This window comes from Plenodomus lingam, assembly GCF_022343315.1.
Source record: "Plenodomus lingam strain CAN1 chromosome Unknown contig_14, whole genome shotgun sequence".
Taxonomy (NCBI): domain Eukaryota; kingdom Fungi; phylum Ascomycota; class Dothideomycetes; order Pleosporales; family Leptosphaeriaceae; genus Plenodomus; species Plenodomus lingam.
In genome coordinates, this window is record NW_027093932.1 from 1,184,054 (window position 1) to 1,198,442 (window position 14,389).

The following is a 14,389-nucleotide window of genomic DNA, read 5'->3' on the forward strand; positions in this document are numbered from 1 at the left end:
TCAATCCTCTTGCCGATAGGCATTGACTTCCATGCTTCTGGCAAGTCTGCAGGTACCAAATGCACAACCACTCCCACAATTGCCATAATTGCCTGGCCAAACGGGCAACAAAAAGCCATCCTGGTCGGGCCAAGCTGAATTTGTGATCATCGCGTGTGAATAGAGTACTGTTGCCTCTTCTTCGACATGAATGTTCTCCCATCCGGATAAGAGACCCGAGATCTTACCTAAGCATACAGATATGATGTAAGAGTTGCGCAACGACCGCTGCGTCCGTGGGGCGAACAGAAATCTAATCAGATGAGAACGACGTGTTTTGCGATCGACACAATGGCTCTGCATACAATAGCAAGGTGCAAGGATGGGAAGATCGTGCATGAGAGCAACTCATGATTCGTACTTGGATTCAAATTACTTTGCTCGCGACATGGGGCCCCAGTTTTCGCGTGGTGCAAGCTGGTATCGCACATATTTGCCTCTGTCGTGATCTTTGCCTAGCTTCTCATCAAAGTTGACCGCATACTTGACCTCGAGGTAAGCTGGCGAATCTTTGCCAACACCCGGTGCAGATGCCGCGGTATCCTCTGCACCATTTCCATTTTGCACATCTGACATGGGTTCTTCTGCTGGCACTTCAGCTGTGGCTTGGGCATTTCGTATTCTGGTGTGGCCAGTTGCGCTCGCTTTCGACAGAATAGCGTGGCCGGCAGTATTCGCATTCAGTGCCTTTTTGAGGGGCGCGCGCTGTCTGGCCCATTCAAGCATAATGTGCCAAATGTCTGTCCACGAAGCGTCTGTTTTGATCGAGCCTGGCTTGCAATGGCTCATCGTCACCCTGAATCCAGCATGTCGTAATGCGCCGCGAAGGGCAGCTACAGGAGGCGCTGAAACGTGAATAATTTTTGCGACAGAGCCCGGTACGATGAAGAAGGGATGGTGCTCGATTTCTGCTGGGTCCATTTTAGGGATGATAGGATCGAGAACCTCCGTCTTCTGCGCTCCATTCGACTTTTGCGTTTTAGAACCATAGGTGATCTCCTCCATGGCAGTATGTAGCATGCCTTGTATGCGGTCCATAGTCGGATATGTCTCGCGATCAACCTCGTTCAGTTGAGCTAGCACCCTTTCGATAAAGCCAACATTATGCAACGGCCCGCCGTACATGGGGCCCGACAGGTGGGTCTTGAAGCCGCAGTGCTGGCAGTGTTGGTCTGCAGTTGGCGCTTGCGCAAAGCCGTGCTTGTATATTGCGGCGCCCTTTTTATTCTCCATTGGCTTGTTGCGTGCGAGGTATTGTGTTGTCCAAGCACCGCATCCGCTCTCGCAGTGGTATACAATCATCGTCTTACCAGCCAGTAACTTCACATCGATTGGAGCCTTTCTCACTCTGACAAATACCCGTGCGTAATAGTCAATGGACAATGAGAGCAGCGGTTCAATGGCCATGCCATATCGTGCTGCGGAAGATGCAATCGCGTGCAGTATCAGTCGCAGTCCTCCCTCGTGGCATGGCTCGCCTTTTAACGGTAACCCCCCATATTGCGAGTACGTCTTCTCCAGGTAGCCATGAGATGCGAAGATGGCCGAGTCGGTGCAAGTCACGAGCAGCATACCTTCGTCGTTGATAGCTTGGATGGCCGCGTCTATAAATGGAGCCGCTGTGCCATATGGGTCGAGATCAATCGCATCGTACCCTTTCTTGTCGCAGAAGCTGTACATGTACGCTATCGCGTTGCCCGTGTTTGCTGTGATCTTGTCCTCGAGCTTGTTGTGTTTGATATTGAGTTTGATCGACTCGACAGCCTTCGGTGACATGTCGTTTGACGTGATGGCCGTCGCAAAGGGAATCTCTTTGGCATAACGAATTGCGCGCAAGCCAGTCGCAGATAGTGCGTCGAGAATTTTGAACGGGGGTACCCAAGGCACGCGCTCTTCATTCGTTCCGTTTGTCTGCTCCCCATTCGCTTCCCTAACCTCCCCATTCTCCACATTCTCACTCTCGCCATTCTCTGCCACCCTTTGCCTTTTCGCAGGCACTGCACCTGCATCAGCCGCGTCGTCCGCCCGCTTTCTCTTGTTGGACGTACCCTCCTCTACTTGCGGCGTGCTAGGCGTACTCGCTCTCTCCCCTGTAACGCGCTCTTTTTCCATTCTCGTTTTTCTTCGTTCTGCTTTGGCCTTCCATGCCTCGTGCCTCTGTATCCGCTGCTGTATCAGGTCCTGACCAAACGTCTTGATGGCAAGTACGCTCAGATCGCGGTTGAACTGCTGAATGGGATTATAAAACACTTGCTGCCGCTGTGTGTCTTCTCTGGACAGCTTTTTGGGGTCCGTCTGTGTGGGAATGTCCTGGGGTACGAGGATATGCGCAAGACCTTCCTTGATGGTGGTGTAGGTCTTGCTATCATGGCTGACGAGTTGGCCGGCTGCTGGTGTGGCGTCGATGGTCTTGGACCCCGCATCGGGCATGGGGGCGCCTGTAGAGGCCATTGCAGGTGAAGTGTGGAATGCGCAAAGGAAGCTGCTACCAACTGCGCATGGTAACTGCAGACGAATCTGAGGTTGCAAAGCAGATATGTGGCGCCGAACGAACTGTAAGGTAGCCAGTGTTGCTGCGAGTTTGTTGTGGAAGCCTGTGCCGAGGTGGAGGAGGTGATCGAGATGTTTGTCTCGGAAGAAAAAAAGTTGCCCTGTCGGTCGCGTCAAGCTTCCAGGATTTGGACGGAGTTGAAGCTTATTTTTGGCGTCCTAGCCTCAAGACAACTACCATTTCATGTCCACTCCCCCATTGACTTCTCTTTCACAAAACAAATTTCATAAGATGGCTGCTTGACCGAAACACCGTTGGATATATACATTGGCTCTCCCGCTCTGGCGTTGGCTAATGAAAACATGTTTCAGTCACATGATTCATATCGCCAACAAGTGCATGCCTGAACTCAGCCCAGAGACGCGTGTGCCATCCTCACACGACGCGGGACAAGGCCCAAGTACTCTTTCTTCACTTCTCGTCATTCTCTCTCGCCGACTGTCTTTGTATCCCCCTTTGTCGCATTTCTCCTCTGCTGCACCAAGTACTATCAACTATCCCCGTTGCCGTCGCCGTCACATCCCAACGCGCGCCATCATGGGTCGAAACACCACCCCCATCCCACCATATCGGGACAACCCAGATGCAGTTCCCCTCCACACAACACCAAACAACTACACCTACCCAGACACCCCCGATCTTGACTCCGCCGCCCTCCCACCCTCCTACAGCGAGAGCGAAGCCTCCACCGCCCCTCCTGCCTCCCAACCACCAATCCACCATTCCCCTCCCCCAACAACACGCACCAAACACACATCCCCCACGTTCAAAAACGGACACCCAGTCATCTGCTCTACCCGAACACTCATTGACCCCCTCCTTGACACTGACCCCGTCCTCCTCGAAAAAACTATTCGCGCAAATGCTCAAATCCCTCCCGTACAATACATCCACATCCTCGGCACACACCGCGAAACCACCACCACCACCAACAACAACACCAGCAACCGGCGCAACAAAACCGAATCAAGCACTACATCAACCGACGTCACCGACTTCCGCCTCGTCCTCAACATCACCCCTTACCTGCATCCCAATTTCAACTCCGCAGACATATCCCCCATGCGCCTCTCCACCATCGACAACAACACTCGCGCCTTCCGCGGCGGCATCACGCAAACCCGCGGCCCAACCAGCCATACCCCCACCGACCTCGAATCCAGCAGTGCCGCACCACCAGCGCCCAAACCCAGCTTAACAGAATGGACACACCGCTACTGCGCCTCGGGCGCCCGACTGCGCTCCTTTCGTCTGCAGCGCGAAGTCACGGGGCTCCGCACCACACTGCTGGCGCAGCGCATCGAGGCGTTGATCCGCAGCACGCAGTACCGCGGACACGTCTCGATTACGTTTCCCGTGGAAGACGCGCATCTCGACATCTACACGGCGTGCTTTATGAATCGGTGGCGGCTGGTGCCGTGGGTGCGCTGGGTGTTTTATCTCTCGTTCCTGTGGCTGTTTGCCTGGCCTGTGCTGTTTTTGGCGACGAGGCGGTATGCGGTTGTGAGAGCGCAGTGGCCGTTTAGTGTGGAGGATGGGAGGGGTGAGGCGGTGTATACGACGGTCAGTGAGGAGCAGTGGGTTGGACGGTGGGGGGTGGCGTTGAAGAGGTTGGTGTTGGAGGGGTGGGATGGTGAGGTTAGTGAGGAGGTTATGAGGGGGTTGGAGGCGAGGGAGGGGGATTCTCGGATGCCGGGACTGGGGGCGGGGTGGGAGGGCGCAGATGGGGTGTTGGAGGTGGTGGCTCAGGGCGTGAGGGTCGCAAGGGCGGTGCAGACTGGGATGTTGGAGAGAGGGTTGCTTGGAGGTTGGGGGTATGATTGTTGACGGTTGGAATGGTACGTATTCTTTTGTTACACTGGGGACGTGGCGTCTCTGGTAATTGAAGCGCCCTGCTTTCCTCTCGACATTCGAACCATCCTCCCTGCAACAATATCCCACCATCTATTCTACAGCAGCCTCATCTCTTCCCTTCCCAGTCATATCCTTCCCACCCTACCACTCCCAAACTTCCTCAACCACCCACGCAGAACCCCTTACCCCCACCACCGCGCCCACACACAGCACTCTGGGCCTAAACGTCGTAGAGCAAGGAAGATAGCCCACACCAATCCTAGCCGTCCTCTTCCACCCTTGCTCAACTACTTCCTCTTCCTCTGCCTCCCCATCATGCTCGCGTTTTGCTTGATTTTCCTTGGTATTGTTGGTGCCGTTGTTGACATGGAGATGGCTTTCTCCTTGGGTATCTGTCTCCATGTTCATATCCGCATCACCAGCACCAAAAAATTCCCACCGCTCAATCGTAACATTGCTCCCCTCCATCAAGATCCCCTGACAATACTGTCCCACGCGCACAACCACGCCGCGGACGTGCGGCAGACCCGGGTCCTCGAGACGCAAGGTCACTGCTATCCTCCTCGGTGCATTTGCCAGCATCTCCGTCTCGGTTGCCGCTGCCGATGTCGGTGCTTCCAGCGAGGCAGGCGCAGAGAGACTAGGTGTCAAGTCCCCAGTCGGCAGGACAGGGACATCGCGCCATAGTTCCTCGTGGCCGCTTACCCTGCCAAGCGCAGGATGGAATGCGTGTCCGACTTCAAGCGCCAGGCTGGGGGAGATGGTGTACATGTCTCCCTCGTCCGTGGGGATGTTGGGTGAGCCGACAGGGTGGCGCGAGTCGAGCCAGTGCGTCCAGGTGCTGTGGCTTGTCTTGCCGGCCCATTCAGGCTTGCCGAGATCAATGCTTGACGACGTCGAGGTCCCGGCGAATGCCCATTCTAGTCTGCCGGGCTCGGAGCGATTGGGCAAAGGAGCGTTGGAGGAGGGGTGCATGGGTTTGTAGAGTCGGATGTCGACGAAGGTGTTGTTGGGGGATGTTAGGACGAGGGTGCTGGTTGGCTCGAAACAGATTTCGGGTAGGTTGAGGGGGTTGCGATGGGGGAGTCCGGTGGTGTAGGGGATGGGTGTGCCGGGGGGAGGCGGGTGTGGGATGAAATAGATGTATTCACGTATGGAAATGTTCGCTGTAGAATTGGAGGGGATGACAGGATCCGGGGATGAGGTGAATGTTTTAGTGCGCTGACTGGTAGAAGACGCCATACTGATGATGGATGTAGTTGGGCTGTAAGCTGAGTCGATTTTGGTCGAGTCGTTGCTGATGCTGGAGGCGTCACTGATGCTGAGTTGTTCAATGAGTGCCTCTGTTGTTTGAACTTGCCCATCTTCGTGCTCTTCGTGTGCCGCCATATCGGACATGGCTCTTGAATCCATGGCGCAGAAAAAGAGTCGAAAGGAGTTGAAGGACAGACTCACCGAAGCGAAATGCGTGACAGTGCGCTGGGTGGTCGACGACTGCAAGATGATGTATGCAGAGATAGGAGTACCAATGTTGACCTAGTAAAATGATCAGTGGCTACCTAGTCACAGAAAGAAACATTATGTCAAAATAGAGGACGGTGAAGATGAATGAGACAATTGGATTAATAGCAGTCGTACCGGTATGCTTTGCCTGTCAAAAATGCATAGTTCTAGCTCCATTGAACCTACCCTTGCTCAAATTCAATAAAATTTCAGCTATGGATACCTTCTCACCAAGAATGGAATGCAGGTGCAGCAAGTGTGGGACAATTGTCTGTTGTCAATAGGATAAATGGTACGCTTGAGGTTTGTGGATTACTTGGAGTGGGGAAGGCGTGGCTGTCACCCCGCGACGCGCTAGAGCAAACGATGCGATTTGTTACTTGATATTGTTTTCACACTCACATGCTGGAGGAGGGCACGATTGTCGTAATAAAAGTAAAAATACAAACGTCAAGATATACGGTACACATGAAACCAATCTGTGTACGCGATTCACCATGTTCAAAACCCACAGTTTCACGACCACGATGTTTTGACAAGGGGGCATTGGCTTGCATTTGCAAAACTAGGTATCATTCACAAGCTGTCATATTGATTGACAGACCTAAACCATTGACGCCACCCATGCCGGGAATCTGATCGCCAGACCCTTCTCATGACTTTTGAACCCGTCGTTAGACATAGCAAGAAAATGGACCACCACTATGGCGAATAATCTATTTCTTCTTGGCGTCGGCCTCATCAGCCTTGGCCTTTGCGCGCTTCTCGCGGGCACCAGCGTAACGGGCCTCGGCGCGAGATTCACGGAGCTTCCTGTAGGCGTTCTCGGTGGCCTCGTAGTTGCCAATCGGGCCCTCCTCGAATTCGATGACGTTCTTGATGGGGAGGCTGGCCTTGGTGCTGGCAATGACATTCTCGGCGCTCTTTGCGGCCTTGATGTCCTCGGCGGAGGCGTCACCGTTCTTGGTCTTTCCGTTGCGACGGGGGAAGAGAATGAGGCGCTTCCTGTATTCCTGGAGGCGCTCAACGTTGGCCTTGAGGCCCTCCTCCGAGAGGTTCTGGCGGCGAGGGTCGACCGAGATACCGATAGTGCGGGCAAACTTGCGAGGAATACCGGCGGCTGCCATGGTTATTAGTAAAGCACGGTGCGACAAGGCAGGGGATTTGTACCTTTCAACTCAACGAGAGAGAAACCACGGCCGGGCCTGACGCGGCGGTTGTCTGTGTCCAATATCAGTAATCGCATCCCAATCCACGCGCCGACCACACATACACTTGACGGTAGGGCATCGCACAATGGGGCGGAGGAGGTCGACGGGGCGAGGAGCAACCTTCGCGGCCTTGGCAACACGAGCGTTGCGTCTGGACTTCTTCTTGCCCGGCTGTTGCGGTCGTTAACATCTTGAACACAGGCGCCACAACTCTCAGCGAGGTGAGAGGGGAATTACCTGGTCGAAGTGCACGCGGACGTAGCGTTGCCTGCGCGAAAAGTCAGCCTATATACTCTGCACAGTACGTTTCGGACAAATGGCCTACCAGTCCTTGTGGAAATGGTTCTTCTGAATCTGCTGGTTGTGCTTGATCGCCATTGCTGCAGATTTCTGATGAAAGTGTTAGAATACTTTTTTTGCTCGATTGCGCGTGCGCAGGTTGGGCGGGCGTACCTGTGTTGGACCTGCGGTTAGTACGGGCTGACAACTGGAAGTTCGAGATGTCGAGGGCCAATTTTCGACGAGTTGCTTAGCGTGGGTCGCTTGGGCCGGCACAATGTTTCGCCGATGCGCGTTTTCTTGGCGTTAGCCCACCGAACCGTCGTTGTAACTAGGTACCTACATAGAGTATGGACGGCATGGTTGGATACCTAATCACCGGACACGGAGCATGCCAAAGAGTACCAATCTCATGTTTCAGATATAGCATTGAGTTTGGTGTGCTAGCTAATACAAGTCGTCACTCATTGCGGTTTCCCAAAAAATCACCCAAACATCAAGTGGTCGGCTCACGCTGGCCGCGGAATAATAAAATAGCAAAACATCATGGCCACCGCATTGCGTGCAGCAGCTCCAGAGAAGGGTATCGTATCCAAACATTCACAAAGATGCTTCAAACAAAACCGCCCGTCCCTCGCTCGTGAGTGTCGTTGGTCAATAAACTCCCTGCCACAATGGTCAGGAACAATCTACTCGCGCAACAGACCACCAATACCAAGACCTACACCATGATCCGTGCGTCCTCTCTTCTGCGGACTCGTGTATTGCTCAGACGGATGTCTTCGCTTCTCTGCATCACCTGGTCTTGAGAGTCCATGGCCCTTTTTCACTTGGCCAAAGATCTTGGATTGCACCAAGTTTGTGGCTGATAGGGAGGGTGCAGCCATTTGTCCCTTGGCCGATGGGGGCTGTCTCAGCAGACTTGTGGCTACCTGGCTTGCCTGTGACTCCGGTACTTCATCTTCTTCGCGGTCAGTGAAGGCTTCCTCTTCATCGATACTGGAGGCCGTAATCGTAGAGTTGCTGCTTTGACGTCGATTATTCACAGGCTTATGTTGATAGTGCGCTGGAGGCGCCGACTGGGGCACATTGTTTGGCACATGGACAGGAGGAGTACGCGGCACCTCAGCCCGAGGCTGAGCAACACGCCGGTTTGGAGTTTGCGGCAACGACGACATGGACTGTGCACCTCGGTGATGGCCGAATCTCGCCCTTGGAGCACGAGATGTGGTGGGTGTGGCTGGCGCAGTTGCAGTCTCTTGGCTCAGCATCTTGTCGGCCAGGAGGAGAGCCTCGAAGTTGTTTTGTCCTCTGCTATCCTGATGCTGGAGATGAGGTGGTACACGTGAAACACGACTTCTTGGAGTCGGCTGTTGTGGCGTTCCATAAACAGATCGGGGCGAGCCTTGTTCAATCTGTTCCAAAAGGGGTGCAATGTGATCGCGATTCATTCGGATCCTGGTCTTCAGCCTATCGTTCTCTTCCAGCAGACTTGCCAGCTCGCCCTCTCGATGCTCGGTCAGGCGCTTTTGCTGTTCGAGCGAGTCGCGCAGCGCCTCATTCTCACTTTGTAGCATCTGGGTCTGGCGATTCATCTCAGACATGAGAATAGCGTTGGCTGCATTGGCGGACTCCTGGTAGGTTTGCTCAGGGGTAGCCAGTACTTCGCGGCGCTTCGCTTCAGCTTGCTGGAGGACATCAATCTCGCGATGGGCCATGGCTAGCTCTACAGCCATACGACTGGCAGCTTCTTGACTCTCCATGACAGCCATGTTGTACTGCAGCTTGTAGTGTGCTGCTGAGAGTCGCATATCGCGAAATGCATTCGAGAGGCTGTTGATCATGGATCGCAGCTCCTCTGCGGATGCGTTGTTGACCTGTTCTGGCGAGTAGAGAGCAGCAGCAGACTCCAACAAGGCTGGAGGCTGGCTGGGCAGCTTGCTCGTCGGCGGTGGGGAAGTCAGCTGAGGCGTTGGAGGAGTGGGAGTGCGCATGATGGTACGGGTGCCTGGCAACTGAGATGATGGCGGAGGCGTCATGGAAGCGGTCGTCTGCGGGGTTGGAGAAGTAAACTTGACTCGGTCTGGCGATGGCAGCTTCGACATGTCGAGAGGTGCAGCCGATTCGGAGAGTGATGCAGAGTGGAATTTGGGTGTCTCAGGGTGCGTGCCTTCGGTGGTAGGCATCAATGACTCCTGCGCGGGCGGCTGGTACATGGGCGGTTGATACTCCATGTTGGGGCAACTGCGTCGACTACTCGAGCAGTGTGTGACTCGGCGATAGTGTGGCTCGATAAAAAAAACACCAAAGGAGGCCTCTTGCGGATCTATAGCTGAAGTGCGATCACGCAGTGCTATCACAGGACGTCACCAGCCGTGGTTGCGGGCGGGTCGAGGGCGCGAAATGACGGAGCGGTTCGCTTGGAGTTGAAAACGGTACCGTACGGTGGGTGGGTAGCTGCAGGGATGCGCGTGGATGCGCGCTTGCAGAACAAGAGTCGCCAACGGTATGCGACTACAATGCTGACCAAAGCAGACCAAAAAAGCAAAAGGCAGGGGTTGTGGGGAGAGGTGAAGGTTTGGGGAAAGCAAGGTGGGTGTCGGTAAGTATGTTGTGTTGTGTTGTGTTGTTCCATGTGGGGGAGACACGGACGGTGCGCGCGGAGGAGGTTAGGGAAGGGACCATAGGGTTAGCCGGCGCGGCAGGTGGGACCGATGACCGTACCTACCTCGATGTACTACAACACCACGGTCGTCCTTGCCCTGCTGAGATGGCTCTAGGGGCGCTAAACCGGTTCCGGACAGGCTCTGATGAAACACACCAAACACACGAAACACACTGTTGCGACGGGCAACCACAGCCCGAGAGCCACGGGAGGGTCTACGCCGAGGCCGAATCCTGCACCCAGCTTGCCCGATTCAGGGCCCAATTGCCAAATTGCCAAACTGCCAGTTTGTCCAGATGAGACTCAGAGTCGGCAAAGACATTCAACAACAGTTCCTGCTCGAAGATGCTGTCCGCGCCCGCTTGCTGCGTCCCCCACGTCTCCCACTGTCGACAAAGTTAAGGGTCCCCCGCCCTCTTGGCCCAACATTGCTCTCTCTCTCCGTCTCCGTCTCCGTCTCCGTCTCCATCTCCGTCTCTGTCTCTGTCTGTTCGCCCGCTCAACCATGGATCAGGCGTCATCCATCCCCCGCCCGTCTGGCATTCCCAGACCAGCATCGTCTCGTCTCCCAGTGCTCAGACCGTCAGGCAGCCAGTCGCAACTCCGTACGCCAGCCTCGACCGATAGGCTTCGTGCCGCAGCCTCCACCGAACAGCTGCGCAAGAAGCCCTCCATCTCGTCCATAAGCCGGCCCCCTCCGCCAGCAACGACACTGCAAAAGAAGCCATCGAGAGCCTCCCTGGTGCGCTCCAACACTCCATCGACCTCTGCGCCCACCAATCCCTCCTCCAACAGGGCGTCCATCATATCCTCACGGCGAACGAGTGGGATCCCCAGCTTTGGCCAGCCACGAACGACTACCCCAAGCTCGACTCCAGCAAACGAAGCTCCGGCCTTTAGGCGACCCTATGTCCGTCCCTCGTCGCGTCAATCCAAGGCGCCTTCCCTGTCGACGCGTTCGTCGAGTATCACCAGGGAGGACGATACATTGGGAAATCTGAATGGCTTTAGATCAGCCTCACGAGCATCTTCAAGAGCAGATTCAAGGACTGGCTTCCGGGACAACGAGCCAGATTCGGCATCCGAAGACGTGTTGGAGCAGTCGCCGGAGCTGCAAACATCGCCAAAGAAGAAGTCACGGCCGTCGCTTTCGGAAAGAACGGTAGAGAGCCTGTCGCAGCTTCCCTCGTCTCCAGCAGCAAGCAAGACACGGCGAAGATCCAGCTTCTTCGGTGCAGACAATTCCATGGGTCCGCCTCTGCGGCCTGCCTCAGCCCTGTCAAGCAACGGCAGCAGGCCAACGACCAGCGACGGCCCACCGCAACCTATACCAGGCACCCCAAAGCGATTCGCAGCTGCATCGAGTAGGATGTCTATGACTGCGCCTGGCAAGCGAACAGTCAGCGCAAGTGTGGCTACACCCACAGCGACGCCTAGCAGGACACCTATGATATCACGCCCAGCATCAACCATCAAAAAGCCGCTTTCTCTTATCCAAAATGGGCAGAATACACCAAAACCACGGCCGTTATCAGAAAGCAAAAGTCTCACTTTGCGGATGCCAAAGGCGAGACCCTCGCTGAGTGGTGTTTTTGGTCAAGCCGTCTCATCTCCGGGCACCTCGGGAGCTGCTCCCGCAACGCCTTCTCTGAAAACAAATTCGCAGCCCAAGCAGACGCCAGATACCAGCAGAAGAGTATCGACGTCTTCCTCAACTCTGCGTAATCATATAGCGAAAGCCAAAGCTGCACAAATGCCAGATCTCGAAACAGTCGCGCAGTCCCCTCCAAAGAATACAAAATCTTCGAATGCGTTGCGAGAACAGATTGCAAAGGCAAGAGAGGCCGCACGACGGGGAAAGGCAGAACCGCCCCGGACAAGCACACCGCCTAGAGACGCTATAGTACCTGACCCCGCTGAAATCGCCAGTTTCGACTTTGGGCTCGACGACCCCTTTAATCGGGCCAGCAAGGGTGGCAAGTCTGTAATGCGCAAGCGGATCGATGGTGCTCGAGCAGACGGACGCCTGAATCTTGCAGCGATGGGTCTAAAAGCAGTTCCTGACGACGTGCTCAGCATGTACAAATATAACCCAAACGATACAACCGTGACATGGGGCGAAGTTGTTGACCTTGGTGTGATGATTCTAGCAGATAACGAATTGGAGACCTTGCCAGATGCCATGTTTCCCGATGTTGATGCTGAAGAAATGATTGATTCAGATGAAGCAGGACCTCAATTTGGTGGGCTTCATACCATGGATCTGCATGGCAATGTGCTACGAGAGCTACCAGCTGGCATGGGAAGACTTTCGTTACTTTCCAAGCTGAACTTGGTAAGTCAATCCTGAACTGGGTTTTAACAACAGCGACTGTGGTCTTCTCATCGGCGTCCTGCTTATCCTCTGATCTCAATGCTGACACAATTCAGTCCAGAAACAAGTTGCGTAACGACGTTTTTGATATCGTATCTCGAATACACGGCATCCGTGAACTCAAGCTGGCCGAAAATGACTTGCAAGGTGACTTGCCAGCATCAATTTGTCGTCTGTTAGAGCTGGAAGTCCTCGACGTTCAGTCCAACAAGATTACGGATATACCTGGTGAAATGGGTCATCTGACACATCTACGAACTATAAATATCAGCGACAACCAGCTGAAGGCTATACCAATGGAGTTATTCGAGTCACCTTCGCTCATCGAGCTACAGGCTTCTAAGAACCGACTTGAAGGCACGCTTTTCGACATTGCCGCAATACCACATTTACAAGAGCTAAATGTAGCCAATAACTCGATCCGATCGCTATGTGAAGGCGAGTCTATCGAACTACCTGCTATCAAGAGTCTGATCTTGTCAACGAATCGTTTGACGTCGCTACCCAAAGTCTCGGCCTGGACGAATCTTACCACGCTCCTTGTGGGTGAGAACAAGCTCGCAAAATTGCCAGAGGGATTTGTTGACCTGGAGCAACTCCGCACCGCCGATTTTACGGCCAACGACATCACTCAGCTGGACGAGAGGGTAGCACTTATGAGTAACCTGATGAACCTCACGCTGGCAGCTAATCCGCTACATGTGAAGAAGTTCCTTACCATGAATACTGAGGACATCAAGCGAGACTTAGCATCACGACTGCAACCTGCGGATGCGGTTCTAGAGGAAGACGAGCATCTCGGTTTTTCCAACGGAATAGAAGAAGAGGCTGCTGTGTCTAAATGGCAGCCTACACCCTCTGGTACACTCGATCTGTCAGGTCAGGCCTTGTCTGAGATTTCAGCAGAAACTGACTTGGCACCATTTGTCGACGACATCCGTCAGCTCTATCTCCACCAAAACACGTTTACAAACATTCCAACAACCCTCTCCCTCATTACACACCTCACTGTCCTCGACCTGTCGAAGAACGCCCTTGAAAACGCCCTTACCATCCCACTCTCCCTTCTCAAACTCCGCGATCTCCGCCTTGCATCCAACAAAATCGCCACTCTCGATTTCCTGACGACCCACCTCACAGCTCCCCTCCTCCAAACTCTCGATGTATCGCATAATCGGCTCTCTGGTGCCCTCCCCACTCTCACAAACACCTATCCGGACCTGACGACACTTCTCGCATCCGACAACAGCATCGGCGATATTAGCGCCGACGCTCTCGAAGGCCTCAAAATCGTAAACCTCAGCAACAACGATATTGAGCGTCTGGAGCCCCGCATCGGTCTGCTACAAGGCACACTGACTAGCCTGGATGTCGCAGGGAATAAGTTCAGAGTGCCGAACTGGCAAGTCCTAGGTAAAGGAACCGACGCAGTGCTTACGTGGCTAAGGGATAAGATTCCCAGAGAGAGCTGGAAGAGCAGTGATACCGAGTTCTTTGACGCTGATGATACTTTTTAGAGGAAGTATTTTATCTTTGGGGGTTTGAGATGGATTTGGGTGAGCGCTTTGTCGTCTGCATGAATGCGACTTCGGTGCATGGGCTAATTAGTTGTTCTGGACTTGACGGGTAGGATGGCATTTGGGGGAAGTAGGGGGGTGCATGGGAACATTGATTTTCTTAATTGTAATTCTTTTCGGCTTCTTGTATATATCTTTTTTTTCCTCTTCTTTTTCCACTGGTAAATACTAAAAGGCATTTATCTTTATTAATTAGTATTCAAAAATCCATACCTATTCATATATGGCAAATATATGTCATGAACTCTCATCCTTCAACAAACAACACACAGTCAATCGCCCAACAGCAAGACTTGTACCATACAACTTCATTATGGGTGAATATTATACTACTCT

General features: G+C 53.8%; 6 protein-coding genes across 6 annotated transcripts; 2 read left to right on the forward strand and 4 right to left on the reverse strand.

Annotated features, from left to right (window-relative positions):
• Positions 1-411: 411 nt before the first annotated feature.
• On the reverse strand, positions 412-2,490 carry IAQ61_002488 (uncharacterized protein; the record flags this gene model as incomplete). Its single annotated transcript, XM_003834340.1, has 1 exon — positions 412-2,490. The coding sequence occupies one exon, from the start codon at positions 2,488-2,490 to the stop codon at positions 412-414; it is 2,079 nt and encodes a 692-aa protein (XP_003834388.1).
• Positions 2,491-3,127: 637 nt separating this feature from the next.
• Positions 3,128-4,417, forward strand: IAQ61_002489 (uncharacterized protein; the record flags this gene model as incomplete). Its single annotated transcript, XM_003834341.2, has 1 exon — positions 3,128-4,417. The coding sequence occupies one exon, from the start codon at positions 3,128-3,130 to the stop codon at positions 4,415-4,417; it is 1,290 nt and encodes a 429-aa protein (XP_003834389.2).
• A 168-nt stretch (positions 4,418-4,585) lies between these two features.
• IAQ61_002490 (uncharacterized protein) lies at positions 4,586-5,857 on the reverse strand (the record flags this gene model as incomplete). Its single annotated transcript, XM_003834342.1, has 1 exon — positions 4,586-5,857. The coding sequence occupies one exon, from the start codon at positions 5,855-5,857 to the stop codon at positions 4,586-4,588; it is 1,272 nt and encodes a 423-aa protein (XP_003834390.1).
• An 806-nt stretch (positions 5,858-6,663) lies between these two features.
• IAQ61_002491 (uncharacterized protein) lies at positions 6,664-7,798 on the reverse strand (the record flags this gene model as incomplete). Its single annotated transcript, XM_066095563.1, has 7 exons — positions 6,664-7,067; positions 7,118-7,168; positions 7,221-7,329; positions 7,396-7,426; positions 7,484-7,548; positions 7,612-7,638; positions 7,781-7,798. The coding sequence occupies 7 exons, from the start codon at positions 7,796-7,798 to the stop codon at positions 6,664-6,666; spliced, it is 705 nt and encodes a 234-aa protein (XP_065954399.1).
• A 252-nt stretch (positions 7,799-8,050) lies between these two features.
• Positions 8,051-9,671, reverse strand: IAQ61_002492 (uncharacterized protein; the record flags this gene model as incomplete). Its single annotated transcript, XM_003834344.2, has 2 exons — positions 8,051-8,103; positions 8,153-9,671. The coding sequence occupies 2 exons, from the start codon at positions 9,669-9,671 to the stop codon at positions 8,051-8,053; spliced, it is 1,572 nt and encodes a 523-aa protein (XP_003834392.2).
• Positions 9,672-10,166: 495 nt separating this feature from the next.
• Positions 10,167-14,281, forward strand: IAQ61_002493 (uncharacterized protein). Its single transcript, XM_066095564.1, has 2 exons — positions 10,167-12,437; positions 12,533-14,281. The coding sequence occupies exons 1-2, from the start codon at positions 10,248-10,250 to the stop codon at positions 13,991-13,993; spliced, it is 3,651 nt and encodes a 1,216-aa protein (XP_065954400.1). The 5' UTR covers positions 10,167-10,247; the 3' UTR covers positions 13,994-14,281.
• Positions 14,282-14,389: the final 108 nt, after the last annotated feature.